The 18926-nt window shown below is 32.1% G+C and overlaps 1 protein-coding gene across 2 annotated transcripts; it reads right to left on the bottom strand.

The window, feature by feature from the left end:
• Positions 1-808: 808 nt before the first annotated feature.
• On the bottom strand, positions 809-6168 carry LOC114182341 (GATA transcription factor 8-like). 2 transcript variants are annotated; one of them, XM_028069199.1, is made up of 4 exons: positions 6020-6168; positions 5541-5590; positions 4296-4545; positions 809-2200 (listed from the first exon to the last, which is right to left on the bottom strand). In XM_028069199.1, exons 3-4 carry the CDS (start codon positions 4521-4523, stop codon positions 1415-1417), a joined length of 1014 nt encoding a protein of 337 aa, XP_027925000.1. In that variant the 5' UTR covers positions 4524-4545; positions 5541-5590; positions 6020-6168; the 3' UTR covers positions 809-1414. The 2 variants fall into 2 exon arrangements, with proteins under 2 accessions (XP_027925000.1, XP_027925001.1); XM_028069200.1 differs by lacking the exons at positions 5541-5590; positions 6020-6168 and having other exon boundaries at positions 4296-4684.
• Positions 6169-18926: the final 12758 nt, after the last annotated feature.

Here is an 18926-nt window from a genome sequence, read left to right as displayed (position 1 = left end):
ATGCAATCGATGGAATTTAGCAGCAAATTACCATCATTTAATTTAATTGTCGGTTGTAAAGTTGCATGAGATCATGACATGTTGCCAAATCCTCACAAAGAGTCTACCAATGTCATCATAATGGAATTAACATAGGAGCATTAGTCTTACCTTTCAAGGCATGGATGTGTTTTATCAATCATCATCATCATTTCTTCTCCCACCACCATTGTTGTTTCTTCTTTTCCTTTTCCTTTTGTTGCTGCCTTTTGTAACTTCTTTGCAATAGGGTATTTTTTGCTTTGGTTTTAAGCTTTTATATTGAGATAATATTCCTAGAATTTTAGTGGATTGAAATAGAAAATTGTATTTAAATTATCTTTAGTCTTTATTTTTAAATGATAAGAGACTATTAGTTATGTATAAAGTTATATAACGAGTGATTATTAAGATTAATAAAATATTTTAAATATTTTTGGTCTCGATTTCTATACTATATGAAATTATTGGGTGTATCAAAATATATGTAAAAAGTGATTTGTTAAACTTTTCTTTCACTTGTGTGAAACAAATTGATCTCCTTATATGAAACATGATTTGATTTCAAGTTGTGAAATATGAATCCTCTTTTTCCAAGCTTTTGGCAAATTATTTCAAGATTTAGACTTGTAAATGGTAGTGACACCATAAGAACCAGAACCAGTTGAAGAAAAGGGAACTTTTAATAGATCAAGATGAATATTCTTATACTCCAAACAAACTGCATTTTCGAGAATTGGTCAAGAACATTACTTGCAGATACTAGGAAAGAATATTCCCAACACAAACATTAAAAAGAACGAAAATTCCAAAAGATCCTTTCTGACTCAACTAATAAGTTTGGCTACAAATGAACTGCAAAAAGAATTGCTACATAGAAAGATGGTTGGAAGCAAAAATAAATGAAGAAAAATAAAAACCAGTTCTATGACCCTGCTGAGTTCTGCTACATTACTAAACCTAAATGGCTAACACTAATGACTCTATCCTCTTTGAATTGCATCTCTATATCACTTCTTCCTCTGTTCTCATTACAACCCTCTTCTAAATATAGCTAACTTATGACCATATTCTATGCTCCTATCACCAATTCCAGCCCTGTACAAAACCCAATGAGAAAATAAATGAAAAATAAAAAACATAACAAGACTAAGGTTCAAGGTTTAAGGTTTAAGGTTTAAACTTGTGGTTGTCATGCATCAAAATTGTGGACAAATATGGCTAATGCAGTCACAACAGCAACCACAATGCAGTTGCAGATACCTATAAAAAAAAGCTTACTACTGCAGTTTGCAGAATGCAATTCAAAGCCTTGTATAAGACATGATGATGATGATGACTCAAGAGAGGAATTGAAAGAGAATCAGAGAAACTCCAACTACTAGGATCATTCCTTTCACATGTATTCCAGTGAAAGGCTGGTGTTAGTGTTTGGAATAAGTTCTGGTGAGGACTCTGAATCTGCTGCAAAACCAGATTTGGAGACTGTTTTGTTTCTCATTTCAAGGACCTTCTTGTGGGAGTTGGAGTGCACAGCTGCACAGAACGTCGGACTGGCGGCCGGCCGGTATTCGGGGAAGAGCCGCCCTGACTTGTAGCGCACGCCACAAGCATTGCAGAGTGTTTTTGGCCCCATTGGCCCTGCCCTCCACTGTGGTGTCTTGGTTATCTCACAGTGAACACATTTTCTCACTGTTTGTGATGGTGCAGCATTGTGGTCTTCACCACCTGAGAAAGTCACTTTGATCTTCTTTTTCTTCTTGTGGTCACCAGATACCTGTTTTGGTGTCTTGATGGTAGACTCGGCAAAATTCTCAGAGTCTGAGGACGTCTTGGAGGTGGCGGTGGTGTTGTGATGTGTGTTCTCGCCGGTGGAAGACGCCGACGAGATCAGCTGCATCACTGGATGAGGATTGAAGACTACAGGACGTGCACGTTTACTTCGTGCACGTCCACATGGCACGGGGATGTAAATCTCCGCGCCACGAGATGCAGCCTTCTCCCGGGAAGAGAACGTGCTGCTTTCAAGGACTGAGACTGGACTTGCTGTCTGGAATTGAGCATGAGTTGTGTCCTCCTTGTTGGTGCATTGTGGCTGCTCTTGCTGCATGGTGAGACTCCCTCCGGAGAAAGAGTCCTCGACAAAATTTGACAGCCATTCCAATTGTACAATGTCTTCAAACTGGAATAAGAACAATGTGAAACATAGTTAGTGTTTACCATTGATGCTGCTGCTAAGGTTTTCTGTTTACCAAAGGAAAAACTTATCTCACATTTTCATCTAGTTTTTCACTTTCCTTGGACAAAATTTGTTTAAACATTCTCTAAATAAGAAATGAATTGAGAAATTGCAATTGTTCAATAAATTTACATTAAACTACAGTAATTATGATGAAATAGAGAAAGTATTTATAAGTAATTTTCTCACTTTAGCCGTATGAAAATTTTATTAAAAAAAAAAAAACACGAAACACTATATATCACCCTAAATCTATGATAAAATTATAAAGATACATATACAAAATATAAAAAAATAAAAAGTAGTAAATCAATACGACATCAAACAGTGTAATAATCAAATTCATCAACATAGAACTAAATTTATCATTAACTGATCTACTCAGGTTAAAAAAAACTTTAAAAACCTTAAAATTGTTTTTCACAAAATACATTTTTTTCATAGGTTTTACACTAACTAAAAAACTACAGATAAAATAATCTTCAGAGTAATATTTTGACATTACTGACTTCCTCTATAATTGCATAAGAAACTGACAAAAAAAAGTATAATGTGAAGTCAACAAAAGAGGAGAACATAAAGTAAATTTTGATTAATTTGTTTATCATAAAAATCAATTATTTAACAACTAATTAGAGCATGCATGTTAACAGATTTTGACCAACTCACACCTTATGAAGCATGAGGTGCTACTACTATGAAGAGTGTGACAACCTTTGTAAATAGTCATTATGGCGTCACATGCTAAGTCACGTGACTGTCAATAATGATATTCATAATAATTTAGCCACCCCAACCCCACCATTGAAGTGGATGATGTGCTCTTGTTTCTCACCGACACAATCAACTATCCACAAATGACCAAACTACCCTTGTCTAAGAATATTTGGAAATTTGTTCAACTCCCCCCAATGCAACCTCCCAAATCCAAAATTATATTTGAGAATAATGTGATTACGTTATTTGTCGGTGAAAATTAAATATTTAATAAAATGGAAAAAAAATTAGAAAGACAACTTTTATTGGTTTTGAAAGAATATTATTTAGATGTGTGTATATGAAAAGAAAATAAAAATACAAACAGAAAAAATATTTTGTACTCTATCGTTAATTATATAATCATATAATCGCTATTGATGCTGGTCCTTGATGTGATACAGTTATCTATATAATTAATATATTAATACTCATATAATTCATAATATAATTTATATCTATAAATAGTATTAAAATACAAAAAAAATATTCTTTATTTTCTCATTTTTTATTTTTCTTTTATTTCTACTCTTTTGTTATTAACTATTTTATAACAATAATAAATTTATTAACATGTATATAACACGTATAAAAATATATCAAAATATATTTTTTACATGTCATCTAATTTATTTTCTAAGTAATTATTACTTTAATAATTAAAATTCAAAATTTATCCCAAGTACACCAATTTCATTTATATAAGTATTAAATGTATTTTACGTTTTCAATAAATTAACTTTACATTTAATATGTTTGAACGAGATATGTAACTTTGAAAAAGTACTACGTAAAATATTAAATTAATTACTTTAGAAGTGATGGTTTTTATTTATTACAATCAAAAAATTTATCCAAACATATTTAAAGTTAAGAAACAAAATAATTTTACTAAAAGTTGGTTTAAATACAATCTAAATTGTTAAAATTTACAAGTATTTTTTTTTTATTAAAAGCTGTTAAAATAAAAAAAATAAAGTATTTTTAAGTAATGATATTGAAAAAATGAAACTGTTTAAAAATTAGGGATTCTTTGACTGAAACGTATGAAACTCTGTAACTCCAAAATCGAAATTAAGGCTAAGTTTGGAGTATTGAAGATAGAGAAAAAGATTTGAACAAAAAACCTGTAATCACACAGCCAGTAACAGACATGTAATAAAAACACCACCAAAACCAGGGCGTTGATAAAACATCACGCAACTGGTTCACGAAACGCACGTGACCGCGTTTTCAGCACACACGTGGACGAATGAGATGTCAGAAGAGTTTGGAATCTCACCGGAACAGAGAGCTCTGTCGAGAGGTCTGGCACAGTGTTGCCGGAAAACACCGTATTGGTGGCATGAAGCGAGTCAGACTCTGCCGGCCAGAAGGTTGTCGGAGGAGCAACCGGTGTAACAACAGTAGTGTCTGTGACGGCTGTTTCTTCCTCGGGGAATTCGAGGAGGTCGTCTATGTGGTCGAAGAAGCTGCCGCAATCAATGTCGTCAATGAAGTTTCCGATCATTTTTTTCCTCCTTTTTTCTTTCCTGTGAAAATGAAAAATTTAGAGTAGGGAATGGAAGAGAAAAAGGAACAAAGCGCTTTTTTTTTTTTGTTCTGTTTTTAAGGTTGTGTTTGTTTGAAGGATGAATGAGTGTGAATGGTTTCGAAATAGGTTATTAGTAGGAGTGAGTACCCATGTCGTGGGACCTACTGAAAGATGGAGGGTGTTCACCATGAAAGAGAAAGAACATATTAGCACTTATCATATAACTTTTCTGATTTTCATTATACATTAAAAGAAAATTAGAAAAAGAAAAAGAAAAAACAAAATACATATATAACAATTATCGAAATGGAAATGGATAAAAGTTGTAATAAATATATAACAATGCATAAAATTTTAATGAATATATTATGGAATATAGACCTTTTACTTTCCATGTAAGGATTCTTATATGCCGGTGCTGTTATAAAAAAAAAGTATGTCAAGTGTGACTTTTTTTTATTTTATCGATAAACAAACTTTAAGAGAAAAATAATTTATGTTTAAATATAGTATTACTTTTAATTGTTTTCTTGTTATTTGAGAAATGAAATCTGGGATAAAGTTTATACCATATGGGTTTCTTAAACTTTGAAGATTCCAGTTTTGGAAATTACAGAAATAAAAGTAAAAAAAAAATGGTGGGGGATTTCTTAATTTTTTATTGTAGTCAAATATAATTTCATCAAAATTCATAAGAATTGAAAACCTTAGTTAAGAAATTTATTTATTCTTTTGGTAAGTTTTAGTAATAAAACTTTCAAAACCACTTCAATACAAATTCACCACTTTTTTTTTTTCCATGAAACAAAAAGCTGAGATAAAAAATTGTGTCATTTCAGCAAACACTTGGCATGCGTAATAGCTGGTACCAAATTTGTTCCACTCTTTGCTATTATCAAACTGAAGATGAATACATTCAATTTTCTTAGCCCTTTAGAAAAATTGAAGCCATTTAATGAAAAATGAAGGAGAACAAGTAGAACAAAACCTTACCTTTACAATAAAGTAAATCAGCAATGTTTGAATAATTTCAAAATCCAAACCTGAACAAACAAAAACATCAGCAAAAGAAAACACATTACAAAATGAAAATATCTCATAATAACTCATTTCGTATTTTCACTCAAAATAAAAAATATATAAAAAAAAGACTTTCTCTATTTACTCTCTACAGTGTCAACTTGATATAGTCTACAATTTCGTCAGCCAGATTTGTCAATAAAGACAAAGAACAAGGATAATTATAAAATTAAAATAAAATATTTTAAACTACAGAAACGAAAAAGGAAAAGTTATTGCAAGTACATAGACCAGTACACAATTAAAGATGATGGTGTGTAGTTTGATATCAAAATCTACATTTCATAAAAAATAAAAATTTGATATCAAATAGAAAAAATATAATTATAATTTTCAACAAAAATAAGATGAATTCAAATGAACCCAAGTGAGAAGAGCAAAGGTTTACAAACCTGAGAAGAAGAAGAAGAAGAATGTTAGAGACTGATCTGCATTGCAGAGAAAACTACAGTAGAATGTGAGAGAGAAGAAAGAGAAAGGTTTTGAAAGGAGAGAGAGGAGAGTGAAGAAGGTTTAAAAGAGTGGTGAGAACTAAGAAATTGAAAAAAAAAAAAAAAGTGATGGGCAACAAACAACGTTAGGTGATGCTCCGCGTTCGTTGCTAGCTGTCTTTTACCATGGGACAGTGTCGTGATGTTGAAGTCTTCTTCGCTTTCTTTTATGTTTATTTTTCGATTTTGATTTTTGATTTTTGATTTGTGTTTGAGTTTCTCTCTCTTCTGATTGCACACGGGTCCCATGCCTACACACCGCATTCACGGATATTCACACCACCAAAACAAGCTTCAACTCTTTTCATCCTCAAAACAACGATAACTGTTTCTACCCTTTATCAGAGAAACGCCAATAGCTTTTTCTGCCGTTGCAAAATATTTTTTTGCAAATACATTAAAGAAATATATTACTTTTAGGTTAGGAATAGTAAAATTAAATGTTTAAATTAAGATTTAAGTACTTTGTAAAATTTAAAATGATTTTTTATCAAAAGAATGGTTTTATTATTTGATTTGATGTTATGAACATGTCGTTACTTTCATTTTTTATTTATAATTTTGTTTCTTGAGGATTTAGATTTGATATATTTTACATTGTTGCTTAATGAACTCAAGCGGAAACGTTTATACTAGGTTAGCAAATTTATAAATTTATAAATTTGTTTTAAACTGTTTATGCATCCGCTCTTAGAACGAACGAATTTGATAAATAATTTGCTTATATTATAAATCAAAGTTGTAGAGATCTTTAAATCACTAAATTTTTATTAAATATGGACTTTAATTAATAAGTGCATTTTTTTTTCGAACAATCATATTTTTTATGTTTTTGTTATTTTTCAACGAGTGGACGATGGATGAAAAAGAAAAGATAAAATATAGAATGAAAAATAAAGAAGACAATGAACATGAAGGGTTTGTAGAAATATAAATTGCACAAAAATAAATTATCAATGATAGAATAATAACCGGTAAAATAAATCAACAAAAGTGGTGATCTAAATTGTTATAACTGTGAGGCCCACTTTTATTGAGTACCCTAATATTAAGGGCTGCCACACTGTTGGGCCTAAAGGGTTGCCCCATAGGGTGCCAAGACCCCTAAAGCAGCCAAGGTTCCTCAATTGCAAGTCATTCTGAAAAATCAGTGCCCTAACTCAATCATTTTCTCTCCACAGAACCTCTGCTAGGGTTTGGAAATCTACTCAAGTTCAAGTGAGTTCAACCTCCGTCTCCCTTTCACGTAAGTTAGTTCTCGAACCTAGCCTTTCTAAGTTGTTTTCGTGGTTTATGTCGGGACTCATTGTATGAATCCAATCTCCTTTGTCGTGCCACTGTTCCAGTTCATAGATCTGTCCTTGGTGCTACTGGTTTCGCTGGCTTAAGAGTCGAAGTCCAATATTAGCCCTTTTCCAGGTAAGGGAAGCCAGGGTTGCTTGTTTAGTTTGAGTTTTATTTGTCCTGTTGTTATTTTTTTTTACGATTCTATGGTTGGTGTGATTTTGTGAATGCATGGAATGCTTTGGCATGTTGGTTGGAATCTGTGTGTGTGGCTGTGTAAGAAAACAGTGGCGAGAAACTGACGATCTCGCCCAAGCAAGCCTGCTTCGCCCTAGCGAGACTTGTAGAAAATGAGTCAGGTTCACCTCCGAGCTCTCGCTCAGGCGGAGAAATCTTGTTTGAGCGAGGCAACGTCTCACTCAGGCGAGAGGAGCTCACCTAAGCGAGATCGTGTGGAGACCATGACTTGTCGCTTTTGATACCTCTCGCTGTTGGCAGTCTCGCCTAAGCGAGGGCTTGTCACCTGAGTGAAAGGACTCTTTCGCCTGGGCGAGGGTTCCTGGCTTGAGCGAGACCTAGCTTGGGTTCTTGCTGATCTTTATTTCATGAATGTTGTTGGTTATTGATTGGCTGGTTCAATGATTTATTACATAAAAGGGGCTGGATATACATGTACTATGTATGTTATGGGTGTGAACTAATGAATTGGTAATGAGCTTGGCATGAGATATGATTTATGGTTGGTCATTTATACTAAATGACATGTTAATGGTATGCATAGGAACTTCATGATTGGTTGATACTGTATGAGTAAGGTTTGTGTAGGACGTAATCCCATGACCCTTGTAGCGGGGACTCGTGGTGGTGCCTCATCATATGGACATAATTCCATGGGCCCTTCTAGGGGGAGTCCACGGTGGTGTCTCAGGTATCGGACCTAATTCCATGAACCTCGAGGTGAGAGCTCATGGTGGTGCCTCAAGATCAGGATGTAATTCCACGAGGGTATCGTGGTGGTGCCTCAAGGCCAGGACGTAATTCCACGAAGGCCACATGGTGGTGCCTTGTGTAAGGGTGTAATTCCGCGAAGGCCTCGCGGTGATGCCTCACTGCTAGGATATAATTCCACTGTCTCGTGGTGGTGCCTCATTGTGCGTATTCGGATAGTCTAGTCTTGAAGTCTTGAATGGTTTGGTAAATCATGTGTGGTTTCCCCATATTTATGCTTGACTATGTCATTGTATGTTGAGTGTATGACATGAGAACTTTTTCACTAGCTTACCCTTTCGCTTGTTGTATGGTTGTGTGTGGTTTTCCTCCTTTGCAATGGTCATCAATTCTATTGATGTGAGCAGATGTGAGAATCCGTGGCAATGGTGATGACAATAGGGATGCTACAACTTGATGGTTAGGGACGGGTATGGGGCTCATTATGGAGCTGCAGCTGAAGGAGTTTTAGTATTTAGATTCTCTATTCTGGACAAGAACTTGTGTTACTGTTGATCCTTTGTATTGATGTTAAGCAGTGTAGTGCCTCTTCCCTTTCGTTATGAACATGGTTGGGGTATCGTGTACCCTCATATCCAATTTCCGCACTCTCTGAATATTCATGTATGCGACGTTTTGTTAAATTGGTTTATCTATTTAATTGGGACGTTACAATAACCATCATCAAATTTGTTAGTTCTTCCTGATTCTGACATTTTTAAACCGTATGAACTTTGTATATGCAATTTGTCACCCTTTGTTTATATTTGAATTATCTCTTTGTATTTTTTTCCTTTTGTTAACAGTTACCGGGTAACAACAATAAAAGATAAATACACAAATAAAAGTAATTGCTTTTAAACTACCCACTTAACCTCAAATGTTCTCATTTTTATTGATTTCACGTTTTATAACAATTATTACATATAACGACTCTTCTTGATTTAACTTCAGCCACCAATGCATAAAAAGGGTTTTGACCGCAGTTATTTTGGTCATTTCGTTTTAGTTTAAGAACCAACGCATATCCAGTCGAGATAAAAAGAGGTGACCTTTCTACCTCGGTTATGAACCGAGGCATAAAATTGAGTCTTATTGCCTGGGTTCTAGAGATAACTAGGACATAATAGTCATTAAAAATTAAAAAAAATAGAACTAAAAACCCTAGAGCTTCCATCACTTGCAATCTCACAGCCACTACGCTGCCACCATCTTCACCTCGCGGCACCAGATTTGTTCGGACCACCACGTCGGCAATGCACCTGCAATCACTGTGCCTGAACACGAAAACCTCAATGTTGCATAAGCATGAACTGATGGTGCAAAAACGAAACAAAAAACTGATGGTGTAGGCATATTCAACCAAAAATGAAGAAAAATGCATAAGAATACCCCAAAATCGCAAGGTTTAACGATGAGCAATAATAGTGGCGAAGTGGAGGTCCATTGGTGGCGCAATCGTGACAGAACTAATCCGCAGATGGTGGTAAGGATGTTGCTGGACGAGCTTGCAATGGAGAAGAAGAACAAGAACGTTGCTGGTGCAAGACGAAGAAAATTGCGTTTTAAAATTAAGGATTTTTAAGCTAGATTTCTGCCTCGATTATTTTAAACTGAGGCATAAAGGCCAATTCTGCCTCTATCTGAGTACGACCAAGACATAAAGTCCATTTCTAACCATTTTGCCTCAGTTCTAAGACCACCCGAGGCCATATATATTAAATAAAATAATTAAAAAATGTCGCTTTTATGCCTCGGGTAACTTGCAACCGAGGCAAAATAGGTTTTATGCCTCAGTTTGGGGGGAATTGAGGTCGAATCCTCAGAATTCAAATAAAAATTCAAAAGAACGCGAATTTGAAAATTTTTGGAGACATTAGGCCTCGATTATATTATAACCGAGGCAGAAAAACCTTTATGCCTAAGTTATTTGGACAATAAAGGCATAAAAGTTCTATGAAATTGCAAAAATGTGATTACATACGAATATGCTTCTATTCTTGTTTAATCGAGACATAAAAGACGTTGTAAACGTCCAAATCTGCACTAGTGAGCTCTTGATTGTCCTTCTCTTAATCTTTCCTCACCTCGATTCAGTTCCTTAATGTCATCCATCTCAATCAAGTTTCTTTTGATGTTTTAGCATATTGTTTGCTCGACTCTCTTTTTTTATTCTATTTTCCTTGATACATCCCTTCTTTGCCTTTATCATACAAATTTGTTTGTCACCATCCTCAATTTGATTCACTCTTCTTTGCCTTTATTATACCTTTTATTTTTTATATATAGTTCATCAATTAAGGTTTTTTATTTAGGTTTTTTATTTGAATGTCTCGTGACTTTTATCTTTTTATTTATATCTTCGTTAATTATTATTTTTTTATTTTGACTTGTTATTTTTATCCTTTTATTTATAGTTGTTGATAATTTTTATTTTTTCTTCAAATATTTTTAACTAGTTAATTAAATCATTTTTGAAGAATAAAAAGAGAAAAAACAAACTCAAAATAATTTAGTAAAGAAATATTTAATAGTGAATTAAAATAAGAAGATTAAAGTAATAATTATCATTTTAATGATAAAAATCAAATTACAAAATACTTAAAAAAATAAAAAATTTTAGTACATGATAGAATGATAAAGATTTAAAAGAAGAATATTTTTCTTACAACATAAAAAAAGGAAAAAATAACAAATAAAATATATAATGTGAGACTCACTTTTTTGTCTTAAAAACGTTGGGTCTGGCCTTACTAAAAGGCCCATAGCCAACCCCTTGTTCCCTAAAACCCCCAGCTGCCTATTCATTTTCCATTCTACCTCCCACTCCTAAGACAGCTCATTTACCCTCTCTCTTTTCTCTCCAAAAGAGGCTCTGCTAGGGCTTGAGCAAGCTTCCCCTCTGAGCTAGTCGAAAGCTTCCTCCAAGTAAGTAATCTCCCAACCTCTATTCCTTTCCGTTTTCAGCTCCTAAGCTCTGGTTCTACCTTAATCCATGTCTTGGTATCATTTTCATCTCCCTATGTTTCTATTTTAGCTCTTTAAGCTTTCCTAGTACTAGTGCTCCTCCCACTACATGTTTTCTTCTCTTTGAGCTCAGTTTCACTCAAAGGTAAGGGAAGCTAGGATTTTTCATGTTCTTAAAATATATGCTTATTTTTAGTTTTGTTACATGTTTATAATGCTTGCTTGGTATTGTGATTGTCTGGAAATGTTGAGTTGTTATTTGGTATTACTTGAATCTGACTTGCACGCGTGAACAGTGGTGAGAACTGATATTTTCGCCCAAGCGAGCTTGTCTCGGCTAGGTGAGAATAGCATAAGCTCGCCTTGGTATTTGCTCGAACTCTCGCTCAAGCGACGAGCTTCTGTTTTGTGCGACGAATCATCTCGCTCAGGCGAGAAGGTCTCGCTTAAGCGAGAACCCATGGAAACCTGCAGTGTACAATGTTTGAGCCCTCTAGCTTGGGCTAGACTCGTGCAGAAAACACTATACTGGTCAAAATTGTTCCATGATTGTTTTATTTATCTTTCAAACTCGAAGTATGTGACCATACCTATCTTCTATGTTGTAATGGAACTGAATTTTGATTATATTTGGTGTGGAATGAAAAATGGGTTGGTTGGTTGGTTGTTCCTTGGCATGAGAATGAAATGTTTTATGTGGAATTGGTGTGAGAACATGGATATGGAATGAGATAGACGTAATTCCATGAGTCTCTTGGGGAGACTTCATGATGCTGTTGTAGTGTATATAATTAGATAAGGATTCAAGCAAGGTTGCATCCTAAAACTCTAAAGAGTCAGTTAATCTCACGTAAAACAAACTAATTTAAGTGGTGAGAGTAACAAGAGGCCCTAGTCTTTGGCATGATAATGACCCTAGATGATCATGGGCTAACCTTGTGCGTGGTAGGGTGAAACCCATTGGCAATGGCTCTGCAGAGCAGTAGAGGCCACTACAAGTGCAGACATCCAGTGAATCCGATCTTATTATATGTATCCAGATAATTAAGTCATAAAGTCTTGTTTGTTTGCTATCACATGATTGAATGCCTATTGTTTTGCATGTTTATAATCTGTTTTAATTATCTGCTTACTATAACATGTTCAAAATTTCTTTTTACTCTACCTTATCATTTTCTCTTTGTGTTTCTGTTCTTTGTTTGGCTTTTCCTTTTTGTGATGATCACCAATTATTTGGTGTGAGCAGATGTGAAAACTCTTAGTAGTCATCTGGATGAGGGGAGTGCTACTTTTTAGTCAAGGTTGGACCTTGCTCCTTAGAGCATCTTTTGGGGCCTGTGGCCTTTGTTGTTTATTTGCTCTATGAGCGAACTTCAAGTTTAATCTAATATCCATTTCAAACTCCGTTCATGGCATCGTTGTGCCTTAGACTTTATTTCTAGTATATTTTATGGATGATTGTAACAGTAAATCTTTTTTATACTTTTGTCTCGTTTTCTATTTATTTATAATTATGCGATGCTTCGTTTAATAAAAATTTATTCTATTTAAATGGGATGTCACATATACCATATTTATAAGAATTTTATTATTTAAAATTATATAAAAAGGTAAAAGGATTTTGGATTGAAACTATTTTGGATTTAAGAAGGTATAACATTTTTAAATTATTCCTTTGATTTAAAGTAAGAAAAAAAAATGAAAAATCTTATAGTCTAAAGCTTAAAAACGTGCATGACCTAAGTAATAAACATTAATCCCTTTTTTGTTTTCTAAATGAAATTGACAACAAATAGTCAAATTCAAAGAATATTTTTACATGCTGATAGTTATTTTGAATTTTCTTAAACTTCGGAACTAATGTTTCAATAAATTGATTTTAGTTGGCTTACATCCATTGTAGTTTATAATTATATAACAACGTAAAATTGTTTTAAAGAGGTAATTAAAATGAATAGACAAGACTAATCTATTAAATTAAAATGATAAGTTTGTAGGTTGTCACATCATTAATTAACATTATTTGATAAAAAATCTAACAATGAACATTTTAGAAAGTAAAGATGTTAAAAATTGAATAAGAATTAAAAATAAAAAGCTAAAAATATATTAGTTTTTATTTTATTTTATTAATAATAATAGTAGTATGAGTTTTCTTCTTCTTATTATTATTATTTGAGTTTTTTTACTACAGTAAAAAATAGTTTCTCTTCTCTATAATGGGCTAGTTCGGAATTCACAAGTTTGGAATTTATTATATGTACTATGAAGGGCCCATTATTGAACATTATTGGCAGGGCCGAAGCCATTGGCTTTGATGAGGCTTAAGGTAAAATTAAATTTTAACTAATTATACCTACAATCTATAATATATAAACAGATTTATTTATTTCCTCTACATATTTCATATATATTTTTTAATCATATTTCAAATAAAAAAAATAAAAAAAGCAATTCAGATAAAAGTGATTCCACACGCATTTTAACTACAACAATGCACCAGTACAAATTATCAACATTTTTCAATAACACAATATACTACAAACCATTCATTATTTTCTTATATAATCACCTATATTAACTTTAAAAAAAATTTATGACGACAAAAGTATCTCTCATACACTAATATTACTTTAAAGGAGAAAATTAAAAAAATATGAAAACAAAAATTAGCTCTTTTTTATCCATATCTTATAAGAACATATTTATTCTATTTCTTACATTAATTCTCTTATGGTGTTTTTTTATCTAATAGAAAATGGTACTAAATAAAAGATAAAGTATTTAATATTTTAAAATATAAATTTTACTGTGTAAGAGAAACCGAATAATCAATAATATATTACATTAGAATTATTTTCTTAAAAACAGGCTAATTTGAAAACTAATTCAATTTAATTATACTAACGAAAAATACGTATACTTTTATTATTTTTATGAATAATTAACTAAACACATGGAAAAATATATAATTTTGTAAAACTATAATGAGAAAAAATTATGTAATTGTTACTTTCAAAAGGAGAAGTTATTCAATATTTTAAAATAAAGAAAAAACTATTTATTTATTTATTTTATTAAATAAAGAAATTAATTTTGTAACGTCTAATTTAATAAAAAAAACTATTAAATAACACATTATGTAATATAATATAATAGAGCAAGAGAGAAAGTATACTGGAATAACTAGTACAATTATCCAAAAATATATACGGTATACAAGATATCTAAGGACACAAAACAACCCAAGAAAAGACTAGGAACATAAAAAGAGTTTTTAAAATGATGCTAAGAGGAAGATGGGTTGATCTATAGTATCTACTCTAAACACCAACATCATCCTCCACCTGATCAGGATCAACAAGCATCTCCTCATCTGCTCACTACAATTTTTGGTGATCATTGCAAAAGAAAAGACAAACAAGGAAATAGAAGCACAAGGAAAAAAGGGTAAGTTAATGAAACTAAATTAATAGATAATAATCAAGTCATGGAAGCACAAGAAACATGTAATACCAAGCAATAGTATACTCTCTAACTCAATTATTTGGATATATATAATGAAATCAGATTCACTAAAACTTGCACTTGTGGTGGTGATCTTTATTGCTCTGAAGAGCCATTGCCAATCAGAATGTAACCTTACTTGAATCCATAAATCATTACATACATTATATTACCACCAAAAGGAATTTCTCCATGAAACTCTCACATAATTCACATGTTATCTAAGAATAACTCATATTTCCATGCTAAACACATCAAGTCATGCTTAGCTTCATACTTCATACTTTTAAATAAATTAGTCAATCACAGATAAACAAAGAAATTAAGAGTTCTGTAGCAATTCTTACTTGAGTTAGGAATTATCACTTAAGTAACATGAGGTCTCGCTTAAGTTAGAAATTTTCGTTTGAGTGATAGGAGCTATCACTTAAGCTAGAAGTTATCGCTTGAGCAACAAGAGCTCTCGCTTAAGCTAAAAATCCTCACTTGAGCTAAAAATTAAACAGAGACAAAAAGAGTTCCAATAACCCTCTCGCTTAAGCTAGAAATTCTCACTTTCGTGAGAGGAGCTCTCGCTTAAGCTAGATTATTTTCTCGAGAAGGCTCTCGCTTAAATTAGAAATTCTCGTTTAGAATAACAAATTTTTACTTACTTTCAGCATACAAAACCAACATCTAAACCAAAAACGAAACACAACCTACTCTAGCTCAATTCACTCATCAATTCAACACATTTAGAATCAAGATAAGCAATTTATTTCAAAATTTCAACGAAACCTAGCTTCTTGACCTCAAAACTAATTTACACTTGTTAAGAGCTTCAAAAACAAATTTTGCTCTTAAGAATCCTCCCTTCAACCTAAAAAAACAACAGAAAACCAACAGATGATTAGAACAATGATCCAAAGACATGGATGTGTTCATCAGAGAGAATTCATAGGATTGACAACACTCCCATGCATATTGGAAAAATTGGAGAAAAAAAGAAAACAAATTGGTTTTCTCCTTAGAACAGAGATGAACATAGCTTACCCTAACCAAAATTTTGATTGGTGACACGATATATGACTCCTCAGTGCTTCCAACAACAATATCTACTAAAGAAAAGGTTTACGATTGAGTGAGGATTAGAGGGAAGAAGGTTGAGAGAAAGGGATGGTTCAGAGGGGAAGTGTTGTTTGTGTTTTTAAAGAATTGGGTTTTACAAATGTTGTCAAAATAATATTAAAAATTTATATAATCGTTATTTGAAAAATTTATTTAGTTATTTTGAAATAAAAAATTTATTTTAGAATTTATTTAATTAAATAAATATATAATTTTTTACTTACCAAAAATTAAAAATATATAATTAAAAGGTAACATTAAAATTACTTAGAGTGTGTTGATTATCTTCGGATAATATATTAACATTAAAAATAAGAAATAATATACTATCAATGTGAAAATCTAGAAAATATCTAAGAACAATAGTGATTTTTAAAAAATAACACCATAATATTTTGATAATAAAGGTTTAAATTATAAATAGATTTAAAAAGTTCATTTTATTAAAATTATCATCTAGACTTTCTTTTTACCCTTTTAAAAATTTTTGACTTTACTTTTCATCCTTTTGAAGATCAAAGATTGTAAGAGTGTTCTTAGTGAAGAACTCTACATAATCACTTGATCAAAGTGAAGAACAAAGTAATTTCTTCTTTTGCCCTTTTTAAGGTAGTTTTGCTCTTTAGATTGCACGTGGACCGAGTGCATGGTAATATGTTTGGATTTTTAATTGGGATCTCATTTGACTAGTTAGGTCATCCTTGAGAGAAAAAGCTTAAAGGAGCATTTGCAAGATTCGAGATTGTTTAACCAAGGTAAGGGAAACAAATTTTAATCTTTTCACATTTGATTTGTATGATTTGTATGGTATGAATTGATTGTTTCTTTCTGAATTAAATGTTGAATTGGTGTATTACATTTGATTGATTTGAGGAAAAATTGACAAATAAGGACTTTTGAATTGGCCTTTGAGTTGTGAAATCGGGATTGGATCTATGGAGTGGCATTCTTGGCTTCGAAGGAGTCATTTTGACTAAATTGGTACTAATTTTGAGTTGCATATAGGAGACAAACACTCGTTAGAGCCAAGACAATCCTCTTTTATGCTGAATTGTGAGTTTGTGTTATGTAGATTTGTTGGGCAAGCCCATTCCCCGTTGAGCGAGTGCTAAATTGAGTTTGTTAGAGAGTTAGGGGAGGTTTGTTTGTTGAGGCGACTAGACTCTCGCTGAACGAAAGCCAAACTCAATCTAGTCGATGAGTGAGTACTCCTCTAGGGAAAGCTCGTCTGATTATAAGAGTAAGTGAACTCACAATTTGTTAAATTAATAGTTGATGTGGTTTATAAACTGTGAAGAACTTACTGAGAAATTGTTATGATAAGGAAATGGAATGACTTTAATAGGGTGTTATCCATGTAAATTAATGAGATGATTTGATTTTGATTATTGTGAGATTATTGTATCATTCCTAAGGAAGAATGTCATAGTGGTTATTAGTGTTATGCTAGGGATCCTCTTTGTGAAGTCATCTTAATTATGTTTGACTCACAAACTGATATAGAGATAAAGTCTAAGTGGTGATAGTGAATGAAGTTTCTATAGCGGGATTTGGGGTCAGGGATCCCTTTTCTAACGAAGCTATAAGTGAACTTACCATGTCATGATAAAAAGAGACCATATGAATTAGGATTGGTTTTGACATGACAAATGCAGGACTTTCTAGGATTTGATTCAATGTGTAACTTCAGATCTGAGTCTAGAATAATTTTCTTTTATTCTTTATAATTTGTTACTTGTGAATATGTTTGTTTATTTGATTTACTTTTTTAGTAGATTTTATAGAATCTATGCTAGAGAAATATTCAAAAATTTTCATTAGTTCATTCTTCTTTTTCTGTATTTATTGTATTCCTTTTTACTATATTCACTATAATGATGTGAGCAACGAAACTGCAAATAACAGTGAAACTAGACAAGACAATATTGTTGATTGTAGTGAGAATCTTGAAAAATAATATTGAGTATATATATTTATTGTGTTTTTATACCAAGCCATTTAAAAACTAGCTTTTTTTTTAGAAACTTTACAAAGAAATTAAATATATATATGGGTTAAATATGTTTTTGGTCCCTCAAGTTTTAGTGAATTTTGGAATTAGTCCCTCATCAAAACTTTATACCAATTTAGTCCTTCATCTTTCAAAATGCGTGAATTTAGTCCTTTTAACCAAATTTTTTTAAGTTTATTTGACGTTTCAAACGCATTTCATGATAGTATTTAAGTTAACATTGAAACAAAAATGTGTCAAACAGTGTAAATAATTTAAATACTATCATGAAATGCGCTTGAAACGTCAAAAAAACTTAACAAAATTTGGTTAAAAGGACTAAATTCATGCATTTTGAAAGATGAAGGATTAAATTGGTCAAAAGTTTTGATGAGGGACTAATTCCAATTTTCGCTGAAATTTGAGGGATAAAAAGATATTTAACCCTATATATATTTGTGTATGTCTTTTTGTTTGTTTATCCGGTTATACTTATTACTTATGATATATTAACTCTATAAATAAATCTGTCCTATTGTTACATTTATAGTATCCCGGTAAAATAAATAAATATTTCAACTTTTTAATAAACAGTGTAGTTTTTTTATTTCAAATTTATGAAAATGATTAAAATTTAAAACGTTTACACACATGGGAAAGTTGTTTGCAACATCAATCAAAAATTATATTTGATGGAGCCATATTTTCAAAATATGACTTCTAGTTTATTTTTATTTTTGTAAACTGTTGAAAAACACACAGTTAGTTTTTTTATTTTATGCAAGTAGTCATTCCACAAACAAACTTTTATTTTATTTTTTAAGTTTTGCGTGACTTGTACCACCTACAGACTTTCATCAGAATCTTCACCGAAAGGAAATTCACGGTGAGATAAACTCTTCCATCACGTGTACAACCACCGTGGGCAACTGCTATCTGCAAATGTCTCTGTCTCTGCACCACCAA

This window comes from Vigna unguiculata, chromosome 4 (assembly GCF_004118075.2).
Source record: "Vigna unguiculata cultivar IT97K-499-35 chromosome 4, ASM411807v1, whole genome shotgun sequence".
Lineage (NCBI taxonomy): Eukaryota > Viridiplantae > Streptophyta > Magnoliopsida > Fabales > Fabaceae > Vigna > Vigna unguiculata.
Note: the sequence above shows the minus strand (reverse complement) of the source record. Positions and strands in the feature narration are given on the sequence as shown.

What these genes read in the sequence shown, in the direction of transcription:
- LOC114182341 (XM_028069199.1), bottom strand. Translation starts at nt 4,523, where the DNA reads ATGATCGGAAACTTCATTGACGACATTGATTGCGGCAGCTTCTTCGAC. An exon ending in CGACAGAGCTCTCTGTTCCG is followed by an intron (nt 2,201 to 4,295) that starts GTGAGATTCCAA and finishes TTCTTATTCCAG; the next exon opens with TTTGAAGACATTGTACAATT.